Source organism: Phyllostomus hastatus, unplaced genomic scaffold (genome assembly GCF_019186645.2).
Source record: "Phyllostomus hastatus isolate PE091 unplaced genomic scaffold, TTU_PhHast_1.1 phas_scaffold_78, whole genome shotgun sequence".
In the NCBI taxonomy this organism is placed as follows: Eukaryota; Metazoa; Chordata; class Mammalia; order Chiroptera; family Phyllostomidae; genus Phyllostomus; species Phyllostomus hastatus.
The window spans coordinates 15,778,341-15,794,193 of NW_025334041.1; the positions used below are offsets into that span (position 1 = coordinate 15,778,341).

The following is a 15,853-nucleotide window of genomic DNA, read 5'->3' on the forward strand; positions in this document are numbered from 1 at the left end:
TGGGAGATATTTGAGAGAATACAAAGAGAGAAGACATCATTAAAATTTGGACTGACAAAAAACGTCACATAGTAAATGTGAACTAACAAAGGGAGAGCCCACTTATTTCCTCTAGGAACGTGATCCTCAGTGTCTTTTGCTTATCATGGTCACTTTGCTCAAACAGAGTCTTTTGCAGACGTCCATATAAAAAGAGTGAGGGGGAGCGGGTCTCACTGGAGGTGGGAGTGTGAAACCCCGAGCTCCTTTGACTTACTCATCACCTTTCTAAGGGGCTTCCAGAGCCCCTCACAGCTGGATTTGCAATTCTGATCTCGGAGAATCCCCTTGGCAGCCCCTGAGAAGTTCTGCACAGAACCCGAAAAGGTGAGGGGAATGGCTCGTCAACTTGTTCTTCATGGTGACAGCTGACGTATGGCTTCAAGGGCCTCCCCACCCAAACCAAAGCTCCGAGACTGACCGGCGGGCTGTCATATGCCCAGGTTCCCCCCTGGGAAACTCAAGCTCTCCTCGTGTCACCAAGGGCTCCCGAAATAAGGTGTCTATGCTCCCCTTCAGCAGAAGGAAAGTACATAGTAAACAGAGACGGGAGACTTTGGTTCTGGGGAACAGAGACGGGAGACTTTGGTTCTGGGGATGCTCTCCAGGGACTGGCTGGCTCACCTGAAAAGCCATCTCGGTCAGGAAGGTGAGCTTGTCTTTCTCAAAGAGTGCCTGGCTGGCGTAGAGGAAGGTGGCGTGGGTTATGCTCTCCATGAGCACCGAGATGCGCCCCTGCGTGTCCTCCACCTTGTCCGCCTGCTCGATAGCTCTGTGGAAGAGCGCCTTGAAAGCCTGGGCAATGCAAAGTGGCTGTTAAAGGGAAACTGGGGCCGGGAGTCCAGCCGGCCAGAGACGCAGGGTACAGACGGCCGAACTGTCCTCTCCAGGGAGAGACAACAGGACAGGATTTTTATGAGGATTATATGAGCTCTAAGAGTCGTTCCTGGTCCGTGGTAGGTAAGTGCTCATTAAATATTTGCTGCCACTACTATTATTATTATTAATGCCATTCCATAAAATCTACCCATATCTCCTCTTTAGCCAATGAAACTGTGCCATCCTCTTTCCATTTCTCTCATCACTGTGGGGCATTTTAAACATGTGCTAGGGGCAACTCTTACGTCTTACTATGTGACGTGTCTTCAAATTTTTCATATATTTTTAAAATTGCGGTGTTTGTCTTATTATTGAGCTGCACACATTTTAATATATTCTGAGATAAATTCTGTTATATATATATTTATTGGTGATAGTTTTTACTCATCTGTGGCTTACCTTTTCATTTTCTTAATAATGTCTTTAGAAGACCATGAATTTTTTAACTTGGTAAGTTTCCATTTATCAATTTTTTTTTCTTTCTATTGTATGCTACGAAATCTTGGCCTAAGCCAAAGCTCAAGGATTTTTCTCTTATTTTTTCCTGGAAATTTTATAGCTTAGCATATTCATTTTGACTTAATTTTGTATATAGTGTGACATACAAAATTAGGATTGAGTTTCATTTTATTCCATGTGGACATTCAGGTGTCTCAGTACCATTTGTTGCAAAAATATTATCCCTCCCTCCCTGAAGTGTCTTGGCTTCACGAGGAAGTCGGCTGACCGCGTGCTTAAGGGTCTACTTCTGGACTCTCTGTTCTGTTCCATTAATTTATGTACTTTTCTCTAGGCCAGTGAGTACAGGTCTGTAAGTCCTGACATGTATTTTGTTTCCATATTTGTGGTTCTTTCTCAAAATTGTTCAGTTATTTCAAATCCTTTGCATTTCTGCACAAATTTTAGAATCAGCTTACCAATTTCTAAAAAAAAAAGCATTCTGGGATTTCGATTGAGACTGCATTGAATCTACACATCAGTCTGAAGAGATGTGACATCTTCATGATGCTGAGTGCCCCAAACCAAAATCGGGCTCTCTCTCCCTCTCCATTTACTTAAGTGTTTGAAATATTTCTCAAGAGCGTTTTACTGCTTTTAGTATGCAGATCTTGAGTTTGTTTTGTTAAAGTTATCCCTAAAAATGGCATGGTTTTGAAAGCTTTTATAAATAATATTGAGTTATTATTTTCCTTGCTCCTCATATATAGAAATGCAACACATTTTTCAATATTGACTTTACACCCTACAATCTTGCTAAGAACTCACTTCTTAGCCCTAGTAGGGGTTTTTTGTTTGTTTGTTTTGTTTTTGTTTTGTTTTTTAGATTTCTTATGATCTTGTACATATGCAATCAGGCCATCTGTGGGGGGGAAAAGTTTTTCTTCTTAAATCTCTGTGCCTTTTATTGTGCTATTGTATTGGCTATAACCTCCTGTGCAGCACTGAATAGAAGTGTTGAGAGAAGATTTCCTTGTCTTGTTCTGATCTTAGTGGAAAGCATTCAGTGTTTCACCATTGAGTTTACACTGTTAGCTGTGGGTTTTGTAGATGACTTTCGTTATACTGAGAGGTTACCATCTAGTCCTAGTTTGCTCAGAGTTGGTTTTTTATTTTTCTTTTTTTTAACCAAGTGTTAAAATTTGCCAACTTCTTTATCTGCATCCATTGAAATGATCATACAGGTTTTGTCTTTTATTCTAGTAATATGAAGAGTGATATTGTGTGATCTTCGAGTGTTTAATCAATGTGCATTCCCAGCACAAATTCCACCTGGGCATACTATATTGTGCTTTTTATATGTGGCTTGATTCAATTTGCCAACCTCTTCTTGAGTAGTTTTGCAACAAGGCTCATGAAGGGGGCTGCTCTGCAGTTTCCTTTCCTCCTAATGCCTTCGTTTAGTTCTGGTATTTGAGTGATACTAGTTTTATTATTCTCCTATGCTCTGTGGCTGTTCCAAAATCCAATTGCCTGGTTCGCCCTTCCATTCTACTAGAACCCACTAGTTTCTCTTGACTCTCTTCCTCTTCTTTATTGCCTGAGGGGAACCCTGTCCCACAGTGTCCCCCAGTGTCACAGATGAAATACGACTGCCAAAACACGATCTGCCTGGGGAGAAAAGGCAGGCTGATCCCTCAGAGGAAAAGAGCCTCCAGCACCTCTTTCCCTGGGATTTCATTGGGTTTAGGTTGCCTAGGAATACAGGGCATATACTTAAAGCTCATCCATCAGTGTCAGGCAGTAATGATCAAGGAAGGGCGGTATGGTAAATAGATAACATTCAAAGAACTAGAAGGGCTCATTCTGAGTCAGGGTCTGACAGACAGAGTGATGCCAAAGGGCCATACAACTTTGGGAAACAAACCCATTCTATGCTTGAAGCCTAAACAGCTAATCCAGATGAACCTAAGGGTATTCTTAGCAGGACTCACAGGACTTCATGCACTCTTCTTCAGGCCTGACTGTCCCAGGAACCACCTGTAGTATTACAGGGCTGCGATCCCCCTTATCTGGCATTCTTTCAGGCTTGAGTCAGGCCAGGGAAACGAAGTAGCCAAGACAGTAGGAGACTTCCTGCAGTGGAATGAGGACTCAGGCTACACAAAGCTGAGGGGTGAAGGTCCATCACCCCTTTTCTGCAGTCCCGTAAGTCCTTCCCTGGTGGTCCCTTTACGACTATGCCTGTCTAAGGTTGTTCCTTCCTTGAGGAATCTTACCCGTCATTGGATAACCAGTCATCCGCCAGGGCTGAGCAGGGGGATGTGGGAGGGAATAAGTCTTTGTCTCCTTAGCGGCTTCTGTCCCTAAGGCCTTTTCACTCAGCCTTAGCCAAAGGGGGTTACGGCTTCTGAAACCAGGCAGGGCAGTTCCCAACAATTGCCCATATCCAATCCATCTCCAAGAGCTGATTATTCTAGCTTCAAATCATATCATGAGTCCATTCATTTCTATCAGAGTCTTTTGTCATAGCAGTCATCCACCTAAAACCTTTTAATGGCTTCTCTTTGCTCCCAGGCCAGAATCCAAAATCCCCAACAGGGACTAGGAGGCCTCAGGTGACCTAGACCGTCTCACCTCTCTCGACTCTGGCTTGCCATCTCCTCTCTCACTCATTACGCTCCAGCCACACAGATTCATTCGCTGCCTGGATCCCTGACTCCTTCACGTCTCACACACCCTTGTGTATTCTCCGAACACTCTTTACATGGCTACACCCTGTGTATCCCTCCCTGAACACCCAGTTAAAACGGCCCCACCATTCCTATGATTCCCTCCCCACTGCACTTACCACTTTTACACACACATGCGCGCACACACACACACACACACACACACACTGACCCCCATATATCCTCACTCATGTCTGTTCTTTAAAAACTGTCTATTCAGTGACCAGCACCACGTCTGGCACGATGACTGATCTCAATGGCTGTTTGTTTAAAAACTGACCGACAGAATGAATGAACCCTGCCAGAGGCAGAGTGGTGCAACATGGAGCACTGGCTTTCAAATCACGGGTTCAAATCCTGGCTCTTTAATTATGAAAAGTGCAGTCCTGAGCAATTTATTTAAAATCTGAAAGTATTGATTTCCTTTTTTTAAATAGGGGTAGAGTAATATACTACACTGAGATGTTTCAGATGTAAGAATGAACTAAAGCATGAAAGTACCTTGCATGTACTAGTAGCTTCATAAATAGCTGTTCCCATTCTTTGTCCCCCAGCACCAAAATAACATGGGCAATCTCTTCATAAGACACCTACAGTTTCAGAAAGAAAGTATAGGAGCCTCCAGGAGAATACCCTTATTTATATATAATAAACTCCTCAACATTCTGTTTTAGAACAAAACCAAATGTGTTATAATGTTCACAGTTTACCTCAAAGCCTCATAGAAAACTTCAAATGAACGTTAAGAGAATGAGGATGTCTTGGTGTTCTTTGTTTTTGCTGGCTAGATCCGCATGACCCCTTTCTGGGTGCCCTCATGGCTTAAAAATAAATTCTAAACTTCCAGCAACAAGTTGAAGTCCTGAAGCGTGCTATTTTTTCTTGGCCTACTCGGCATTACCTTCAAAGAGAACTGGTAGATGGGGTTGACTTTTCTGAGGTCGTTAATGACAAAATAAAGAAGAGAGGCTCTCGCCGCCACCGGTCTGTAACGCTCTCGGGCCTCGTTGATTTTCTCTTCGTTGTCTTTGGCTTCGATCACCTGCGGTGGAACCAAACCACACCAGTAACCTAACTACGCACGTTCTCTCTACTTCCCCAAGTGACGGAAGGCGCATTTCTGAAATGAGAGGTTACTAGTATCAAGATAAACAACACACGGCATCCATGCTCTTGAGCTGTTCAAATGTATTAAATTCATATTGAAAACAATTTTAACTTTATATTTCTTATGAGTATTCGAATATTTAAAATAAAAATTTAAAATATTTTTTTTTCATACGAGTGTCCAGTGAGAAGGAATGTAACTTCAGCCATCTCATGACTGCAGATTAAACAAACCTGACTGTTTAGGGCACTACAGAATTTATTCTGAGTAATGTCACCTTTCTGTTTCCCCTCTCTCCATCAGGGGTTAATAACCCAGCTATATCACCTCCCAGGGATAGCTCTTAAAAGTCTGCTGGGTCAGTTCAGTGCCAATAACTTTATTGGGCAACTAGGTATACAAAAGCAGCCAAGGTCAATAATGTATCTAATAGCCGTGCTCACTACTGAAAAGCCTTCACGTGAAGACTCACGTGACAGTCTAACTTTGACTTTGCACCAGATCATCCATATGCTCATCTATTTCCATTTGGTTCGTCTTTATGTACTAGCCTCTGGGTGCATTCCCAGAGATAATTAAAAGAAACTATCAGCCAATATGTTCATTTGTATTGAAGGCTCAAATATATATTGCCTTTATCTAGGACTATTGCTGGTCATATAGCTTTATACGATGCAGTATTTCCCCAAACATTTTAATAGACTCAATGCATCATATTTGTGTATAAAAGGAAGTAAGGAAACTGTAGAGCAGACTGGGAGGTCCCTATATGGCAATATATTAAGAAGACAGGAAGAGACATTTTAAGAAATAATTAGAAGTTAATTTGAAAGCTAAGGCCTAATTTACCTAATTGCTCTAATCTTTACCATCTCAGGAGCCACCTAGAATTCCTTTTATGTAAAAAAGGGAGTAATTTGGGATTCCGTTCCCTTGCTTAAATTAAGACAAATCTATTGGAGGAATGGAGACACAGCCTCCGCTGGGTAATTAAGAGATTCCTTAGTAATGAGGATAGGCCAGAAGGCAAATAAGGCTTCTTCCTCTTGTTCCGCAGCAATAGGAGTTTAAGGGTTACTTGGTTACTCCCGAAGTGCACATCGCGCCTGAGGCATATTGGGACACGTGCTGGACGTTCAGCAGGACGTTTACTCAATGAGAAATCATGCTGGCTTTTAGGAAGTGCCATTTTCCCAGTGTGAATAATGCATTTGAGACAGCAGGGGACCATTTCTCCCTCAGCCTCCCAGCAGCACCGGAGGCCTGCAAACGAAGCCTCGGCTCTAAGGATTTCTCTAAAATGCACGACAGACTAGGAAACCTGTGGAGACCCTGGATGATGTCAGTTCAGTCGTTTTAGACTTTGGACCCTATTAGCCAGCAGGCCTCAGTTTACTTCAAATGCGGTCACACAGAACAAGTAACAGCGTGACAATCTAGTCTGAATGAATGACTGGGTCACTGTTGAATCAGGAGAAGCACAAGCTCAGCTCTCTCTCCATTCTGAATCCCCCCACCACCATTTTTCAGGGCAGTTCATTAGATGACCTGAATTCCACGATAACTCAGCCCTCTTGGAGAAATCGCCAAATTCAATCACACTTTCACCCCAGCATGTATCCGCAGAGAGCACAGAGAGACGACCCCCCTGGTGGCCTCTGCCTGTTCCTACCTTATGCTCTATCTCTGCGGCGGTTGCCTTTGTGGTCTCCAGTCTCTCTACCAGCTTGGTGTCATCCAGAAAGCTCCCCTCTGCGGCAGAGAGGCGCAGGAGGAGGTCGTCCTCCAGGTGCTTCAGCTCTATCTTAAAGTCATTCTGGTGCTTGGTCAGAACCAACTAACACAAACCAAAAAAAAAAAAAGATTAAAAAATGGTGGGTAAATTTACGTTTTTAAGCTTCCTTCATCGTCAATTTCTTGAACTCCTATCTAACAAAACACAACATTAAAACATACCAATAATACTTCTTAAAAATCCACTTAAAAAGTTTCAGAAGGCATGCTGAGGTGTGGCTGCACCCCAGCGCCCAGAGTGTGAACGCTGATCATAAGCACTTAACATCACAAACCAATAGGAAGTCTCTATTCTATGGGAAGAAACTTCTGGTTTATGCTTCGAATCTAGAGTTGGAAGCCATCATTTACACACACACACACACACACACACACACACACACACAGAGCTAATCAAAACTCTTCTTCCATCCATCAAAGAACTGAGGTCATAGAACAACCTCCACTCTGAAAACTAGAGACAGGCGTGAGTACAGACAGCCACAGCTTACCCGGACCATTGAACTAATAATTGGCTACTTGCTAGAGGCAAAGCTTGAGTGTTAAGGACTCTGGGGGCCCAGGGTCGGGGAGCCCTCTGTACCTTTGTGAGTAGTAGGGGTTCTCACAGCGAAGGATCAGAAAAGAATCTATGTCTGCCTTGGGCAGGGGATAAGGAATGGTTTTGAAATATATCCAGAGGAAAGCAAGCATTTAAAATAGATGAAGAGCTGTCTGTTCTCTTAACAATAGCCTGCCCTCAAGGAAAATCGCTTTACTGGAGTCTTCCCTGATCTAGGGTGAAGGGTGATTAGATCATTCAGCCGCTTCTGGACTTACTTGCTCACAGAGGAGAGAGAGAAATAAATGATAAGACACTCGTCTGAAGGGCAAATACCAATGACTAGTCATACTAGGAAACCCTGAGATTTAAACATAAGACTATAGAATACTTTCCATCGATAATGTCTCACTACCACATCAACAGACTCCAGCACAATAACCTCACTTGACAACAGAGAGAACTGCAAAACACAAACTCTATTTAAGAAGGCGCTTCTAGGGCAATGCAGAGACACGGGAGACAGAATCAAGGACATAGAGGAAACTGAAGCTATGACACCAGCAGCTACAGCAAACCGGACACACAGCCTCACTCCTAGCCACACAAACACAGAACCGCACGCCAATGCTCTATTTACTGCAGTTCAAATTCCTCAATCCATCGTGTCTGGCTCTTGTGAAAAGGTGAAAAACACAGTCTGAAGAGATAAAGCAAATGGCAGAACAAGACTCAGGTGTGGCAGAGATTTTGAAATGATCAGGCTGGGAATTAAATATAAGTATGTTTAATACACGAAGGGCTGCAATGGAAAAAGTGAACAACATGCAGAACCACATGGGCGATGTAAGTAGGGAGATGGAAGTTCTAAGGAAAAAATCAGAATGAAATGCTAGAAATAAAACCCGCTGTAACGAATGAAGAATGCCCTTGATGGACTCATTGGTGGGCTGGACTCAGTCCAGGTGAGTGAGTAAACATGAAAATAAGTCAAAAGAAATTTTTAAACTGAAAAGAGAAAAAGAAAAAGAAAAAAATCACCAAAAACTATGGGGTAATTACAAAAAGTATTTTTTCTTTCAGGTATTTTCACATAAGAAACTGAAAGAAAGAAAAAAAGGAGCACAAAAAACATTGGAGGATTGGAGGTAATAACACATAAGAATTTTCCAAAATTCATGATATTCACCAAACCACAAACCCAGGAAGCTCACAGCATACTAAGCAGTATGAATAATAAAAGTCTACATCTAGGCATATCATATTTAAACTACAGAAAATCAATAACAAAGAAGAACTTCTTGAAACAAGCCACAGGAGATTAAAGAACTCTCATCTATGGAGGGAAAAGAGTAAGAATTACATGGAACGTCTCTTGAGAAACAATGTAAACGAGAAAAGAGTACATTAAAATATTTAAAATACTAAATGAAAAACCCCACCAACCTAAAATGAGGAAATGAAAATACTCTGTTAAAAGATACCTGAACTACCCATGAGGCACTACACAGCATTACTTGAATGTGGACTTAGATTTGCTGTGAATGTATACAGCAAATGTTAAAGAAACCACTCAAAAAAAAATTTTTTTAAGTACAATTTATCTGCTAACAGAGGACAAGTTCTGGAAACATATAAAATGCTCAGTTAACACCAGAGAAGGCAGAAAGGAAGAAAACACACACACAAAAGACAAGGAACAAATGCAGTAAATAAAAAACAATGAGTCCTGACCGGTGTGGCTCAGTTGGTTGGGCATTGTCCTGCAGTGTGAAAGGTCGCTGGTTCGATTCTCATCAAGGCAAGTGTCTGGGCTAGGGGTAACTATGGAGAGGCAACTGGTCGATGTTTCTCCCTGTCTCTCCCTCCCTTCCCCACTCTCAAAAAATTAATAGACAAATACTTTTTAAAAGACAATGACAAAGATGGTAGATATTATTCCAACTGTATCAGTAATCTCTTTGAATGTGGATTATCTAAACACAGCAATTAAACACAGTGACTGATACAGTAAATTAAAAAAAAAAACAAGAACCGACGATCTGTTAGAGTGATGGAGAAAGACACCCCACGCAAACACAAGTGAAAATGGAGCCGGAGTTGCTATGCTGCTTTCAGATGAAGCAGGTATCAAAACAAGGGGAACTGTCTGGAGCTAAGAGGGCATTATGCAGTGATTCAGGGGTTAATTCTCCAAGGAAACCTAACACTCCTTAATGTGTACATGCCTAACAGCAGAGTGCCGAAATACATGAGGAAGGAGACATGGAAATGTAAAAGTAGACAAATTTGCTCTTTTTGCAGGAAAATTCAAAACTCCTATGTCCATAATTAACCATTCTGAAGGCAGAGAAGCAGTAACTATATAGTTGAACCAAACAACACCATTGATGACTGTTATGGACACTTGTAGAATACTTCACTGATAATAGCAGAGCACATATTTTTTTTCCAAGCTCACATAAGTAGTCACAAGGTAGACCAAATTCTTGGTCATAATTACACCTTAAAAAGTTTAAAAGTGTAGCAATACGAATGTGCTCTCAGACCACAGTGAAATTAAATAAGGAATCAATAACAGAAAAGCATCTGAAAAAACCCCCTCAAAATATTTGGTGATTAAGCCATAGACTTCTAAATAATACGTGGGTCAAAAAAGAGGTTTCAAGAGAAATTAAAAATATTTTGAAATAAATAAAAAGTATAACTTATAAAAACTACACAGCAAGAGCAGTGCTTAGAGGGAAATTCATAGCTTTGTAGACATATCGTATATTAGGAAAGGAGAGAGCTCTAAACTCAATTTGTAAGCTTTCACCTCATGAAATTAGTAAAAAAAGAACAATATAAACTTAAAGCAGATAAAAATAAGCAATAAAAATTATAACTGAAACTAATGAAATTTAAAATAAAAAAACAAAAAACCAAAATTTGGCTCCTTAGAGGATCAATAAAATTTATAACCGTTTAGCCAGGGTAACTAAGAAAAAAGAAGGCACATATCACCAACGTCGGAAATAAAAGTGAGGCAATCACTATTGACTCCATGGGTATTAAAGGGTAATAAAAGAATATCATGAACAATTCTGTGCCCACAAATTTGATTACTAAATAAAGTAATCAAACATGTTACACTGAAGCAGAATAGCATTTTAAATAAATTTTATATTTATGTTACAAAAAAGAATGATGATAACATCAGGAGAAACTGAAACTAGGTTCGAGTGTGTAAGAACTTTGTAACAGCTTTGCAACTTTCATGTAAATAAATGTAAAATCATTTCAAAGTAAAATAACTTATTTATTTTTTAAAACTGCTTCAGACAAAATTAGGGGGAGAGCAACACAATGCTGATAATTATTGAAGTTGGATAATGATCCCATATGGGAATTTATAACTATTTGGGATTTGTAACTATTTACTTTCATGTTTGAAAAGCTTCATTATCAAAAGTAAAAACAAGTCAATTAATTAACCAAGCCTTCAAACCTTTTGGAAAGAAGAAAAAACGTGTGAGTGCGTAAGCCTTGAAAGTCTATTTTCTCATATGGTCATATGGTGTCTCGAATACAGACATGGTCCCTGTGCAGTTGGTGCACATGGCAGCAAACCTGTGGCCCTTTGACCCCTGGGCTGTGGATCCCTCACTCCCGGCATGTTGCAGTTCAAGGGAACTGTGCCCACTCTGGCCTTGACCCGAGTGCTGTCTCTGCCCTGCTGGTTGGCTGGTGCAGAAGTGAATCCAAGGGAGAGCAGTCTCAAACGGAGGCTGAGCCCGTGTGAGGACCACTTGCTGTGCTTGGTGAAACAGAATCTCAGTGGGCAGGGTCTGGGCTGTGGTCTGAGAGTTTGGGTGTAAGGAATGTCCCACCTGCTGCTGCTGCTGCTGCTTCAGGAACTGCCGTCTGAGAACCACGGATGGGTCCCAGGAGTGGCGGGCTTTTTCCATAGAGGGTCAGAGGGTAAACACTTCTGCCTCTTCAGGCCCTACTGTCTCTGTTGCAATTACCTGACTCTACTACCGCCCTCTTTCTATGTTTATAATATTAGTTTCCTCGTTTTCTGTATTCAACATTGAATGTAATTATTTTCAGTATTTTTTCTTAATCCATGCACTTCAAGCCACAAATTTTCCTTTAAATGTTAGTCAGAACCAACAACAAGTCCCTTAAGTTTCCCAACCTCGCTCTGTGACTCTGCTTTTTCGTTCCTGTGCCCTGGCTGGACTGGCTATGGGCAGCCAACCCACAGAGGCCTCTTTGCTTGTCCTCATCACCTGCATCAAACTAGATGTGGAGCCAGCCCCCCCCCCGCCCCCTCACCTGCGGCACAACCCTAACCACCTCCTTTATCCAGAGTCCCTGAGATTGCAAGCTCCTGGAAGCAGGAATCCTATCTGACAATACTGGCGTGTCTGGCGCTATAATTTGCACAAAGCAGGTACTGAATACATGTTGGTGGATGAGTTCTTATTTTTTACCTTAAGTTTCTCCAAATCTGGCCTCTCAATACTGACCACCTCTGCCAGCAGCTGGGCTTCTAGACCATCTTCCGTGACGGTGAAATTGAGGAGGGTTGTCTGAGCTTGCAATTCTGGCTTGTAGTGAGGATTTGCCAGCTTTGTGTGAAGGAGAAGCCGGAAGTTCCTGTTAAATTCACACTCTTTACCTCCAATCCTGATATACCTACAGGGGACAGAACACAGACAATCAGGAGCTCCCCCCGAGCCATAACTGATGTTAAGGTGTCATTCCAACCCTTTTATTCTGGTAATGTGTCTAGGCCATAAGACCAGGTGACTCAGGATTTTTCAGCTACTCTCAGTTTCCTTAAAGTAAAGTAAAGAAAGAAAAGGAATTATCAGTAAGTAAAGAAGGAATAGGAATTATCCACTAAACCTCTGTATAATTAAGTTTTCTCACTGCAAAACGGGGGTAAGAGTCATACTCACCTAATAGCATCATCATAGCAATGAAATACAATAGATCATATAACGGACCTAAAACAACAAATGATAGCTTCTATTATTACACTCTGTGTGATTAACCTTCCAGGGCTGTCCAACCTGCAGCCCATGGGCCGCATGCGGCCCGGGATGGCTGTGAATGTGGCCCAGCACAAAATTGTAAATTTACTTAAAACGTTATGAGATTTTTTTGTGTGTGATCATGTGTCACGATGTATTTAATGTAGCCCAAGACAACTCTTCTTCCACCATGGTGCAGAGATGCCAAAAAGTTGGACATCTCAACGTTGTTATTCTTTAAGGATGAAATTATTATGTTCGTGTTTTTATATCTGTGTACAGGTATGTGTATTATATATTTTAAATTCATATATTAAAAGTGCATACATACTTAAAATTACTTTCTAATTCTTTGGCACTGGCTCAAAAACAAAGTTTTAGAAGCCCCCTGCATGGAATGCATGGGTCATATTCCTCCCAGCTCTGACTTGCGCATGGGGTTGGGGGGCTCTCTGCTCCCAGGCTTCTGGTCTGTATCCCTGCTCCCCTGACCCCGGGCACCAGGAGCGGGCACTTCATCCCCACTGTTGCAAACAGAGTACCCTTTCCTGGCATTTAGGTTTGGGACAGAGCAAAGGGAGAGTCTGAACTGGAACCGAAAGGCTTGTGTTGAAGTCCCTGTCCTCCGGTGAACCAAACAGGAGAGAAAGACATTTCTGATTTCCCACGGAGAAAAACTCAACCAATATTTGGACGGAGGAGTAATGCCAAGAGAGAATGTTCTGGGTTTTCTGGACTTGCGGGTCCGGCCTTCCCTGAAGCTTGCCTGCATTTGCACTCCACTGGCAGGACACCCTGCTGTCTGGCCACACGCTCTCTGTGTTGCGTGAGCTAGGCGGAGTGGTCGCTATAACTGAAAGCAAAATTCTGAATGAATGCAGCCTCTCCCTGAGAGAGGGGGTCAGAGAGAAGGCCTGATGCTTCTCTTTCGCAGATGCCGGGGTCTAACTTCTAAGACCTCATCACCTGGGATCCATTCCCCTCTGCGATCTGGTTGGCCTTGGCCAATGTGAGAACTGAGGAGATTCCTATACGGGAAGAGAGAAAGATCCAGGTGGATCTTCCCCGCCTCAGCATTGTGGCCCGGTGGGCGTGGGGCCCTGCTGTGACCGTATTCCGCACTCTGAATTTGGAATGGTTCCCTTCCACAGCTGTGCTCACAGGACCCAGCAACACCTTCAGGCGAGAGGCAGCGCTGGCTTCCTGTTGCAAATCCCTGGTTGCCTGAGCCCTATTGCCAGGTTCCGTTGCCTTCCCTCTGAAAATCCTTTCTGTAAACAGTCACTCTGTTAATTCTATTTAAACATTCCAGCCTATTCTGTGGTCTTTTCTCCTGCTGGGAACCTGCCAGGAAGATCTAGTAAAGAGGTGTTTTTAAATTCATGCGTCAGATGGAAACCACAAATACTGGCACTTCTCAAAAATCGTCCCTCAAAGTGGCCTGAACTACACAGGAGTGACAAGTCCTGTAAGAAGCCCAGGAGCGTGGCTGAAGCAAAGGGTGTCTTCTCAGTCTCCTATTTTATCTCATTCACAAAAATTCTGGATTCTTCCCTATTCAGTGTATATTCTCATTATAGAGGTATCATCATCGTGATGACAGAATGTTACCCAAAGTGCATATTTTTATTTTATGTAATGCTTTTAAATAACCATGAAAAGACTATTTTACTACTTATCGTATTGACTTATAGGTGAGATGTTATTTCACCAAGTTTATCGATTTTGAAAAACTGGCTGGATTCAAAAGAAACACACGGTCTAATAGGTTGAGCATTCAGGCAATGTTCCTTCATCAACTCTCACGATATCCGCAACAACATCCCTTCCACTGGAGCAGAGAGACCCGAGTGCCATAATGTAGCAGTTTGTTGGGCTGCTGTTGGTGGATGTTTTGTGATGTGTCCAGCCCTGAGATTAAGTCTCTTGTGTCACATGGTAACACACGGGCCGAAGATCCACTGGCCATGCTATTGGACTGGAGGCATTTTTATGAAACAATTTGTTTTATTGTGTAAATACTGTTACAAATAATTTTCTTAAATCACTACAGTTTTACTCACTGAAGTGTTAATCACTACAGCTCTAATGATTCGTCAGATTCATGATCAGCTCTTGAATTTTGTTTCCATTGTAGGGATCTTATATTTGCAACAAAAGCTGTCACGGGCTTGAAAAGACTTGCCAAACAAGCTATTGTGCGAGACACTCTTTCCTAATTAAATGATGAATTGTTTCACATGATCTAGTTTTGGTTCGTTTTTCCTCGGTCAGGATTTCCTATGTGATTTTTTTTGTCCCAGAAAGAAAAAGAGCAATTCAGGTAGCAACCCTTTTCTGGGCCAGTATGTGCTCTATAATACATACTTCCCTTAAAAAAAAATTAAAAATGTAAGTGTTCACATTACTGTTAAGAAGAAACACTGAGAACACCCAGGGACAAGTGAACCACAGGTCAGTTGTGACAAGTGAACCCAGCAGCGGCTGCTACGGTGTCTGGTGAGCACAGCAGTCCAGAGCCCTTGCCGTCTGGGTCACTGACCTGATGCTGTCTGTTTACACGTTTGCACAGATTTTCCAGTTGATGTCATGCTCATTGAATAATCATGTACCTTATTGATAATTTCTCCAGCTACTTGTTTTTATCATGAAACATGTTGCAACCAACATTCAGTCATTCTGTGAGCACTTACACTCACTGAACCCGACACTGGGTGGGTGGACAGAGTCTTCCTCGCACTGGGCATAAAATCATTACCGAGACCGGCACAGGCTCTGCTCTCACAGACATTAGTACTTTCTCAAAACTGGCATTAGGGGTATAAAATTTTCCATACTGATTCATTCTTTTATTCATTTGGTTAATAAATAAATATGTATAAAGTGCCTAAAATTGGGACAGATCAAGGTCTGCCCAATGAGTAGATGGGCAAAAGACCTGAATAGACATTTCTCCAGAGAAGATATACAAATGGTCGACAAGCGCCTGCAAAGATGCTCAACGTCATTACCCATCAAGGAAATGCAATTCAAAACCACAGTAAGGTGCCACGTCACACCCACTAGATGGCTATAGCAAAAACAAACACACAAAACCCGCAGACAACAGTAAGTGTTGGGGAGGATGGGACAGAATTAGAACCCTCATAAACTGCAGGTAGGAATGTAAAATGGTCCCACCGCTTTGGAAAATGGAATTGGAAGTTTCTCTGAGTCTTAAACATAGAGTTATTGTTTAAGCCTGCAATTCTACTTTGAGGTAAAGACCCCAAAGGATGGAAAACCTATGTCCACA

General features: G+C 42.0%; 1 protein-coding gene across 2 annotated transcripts in view; it reads right to left on the bottom strand.

Moving 5' to 3' along the window:
- The window catches only part of DNAH11 (dynein axonemal heavy chain 11), a 254,392-nt gene that overhangs the window by 32,968 nt on the left and 205,571 nt on the right, over window positions 1-15,853 (bottom strand). For both annotated transcript variants that reach the window (XM_045827575.1, XM_045827574.1), the window contains 4 exons: window positions 12,013-12,217; window positions 6,869-7,033; window positions 4,990-5,130; window positions 664-834 (listed from right to left, as the gene is read on the bottom strand). In XM_045827575.1, coding sequence (XP_045683531.1) covers window positions 664-834; window positions 4,990-5,130; window positions 6,869-7,033; window positions 12,013-12,217 — 682 coding nt within the window. The remainder of the gene's footprint in view (window positions 1-663; window positions 835-4,989; window positions 5,131-6,868; window positions 7,034-12,012; window positions 12,218-15,853) is intronic.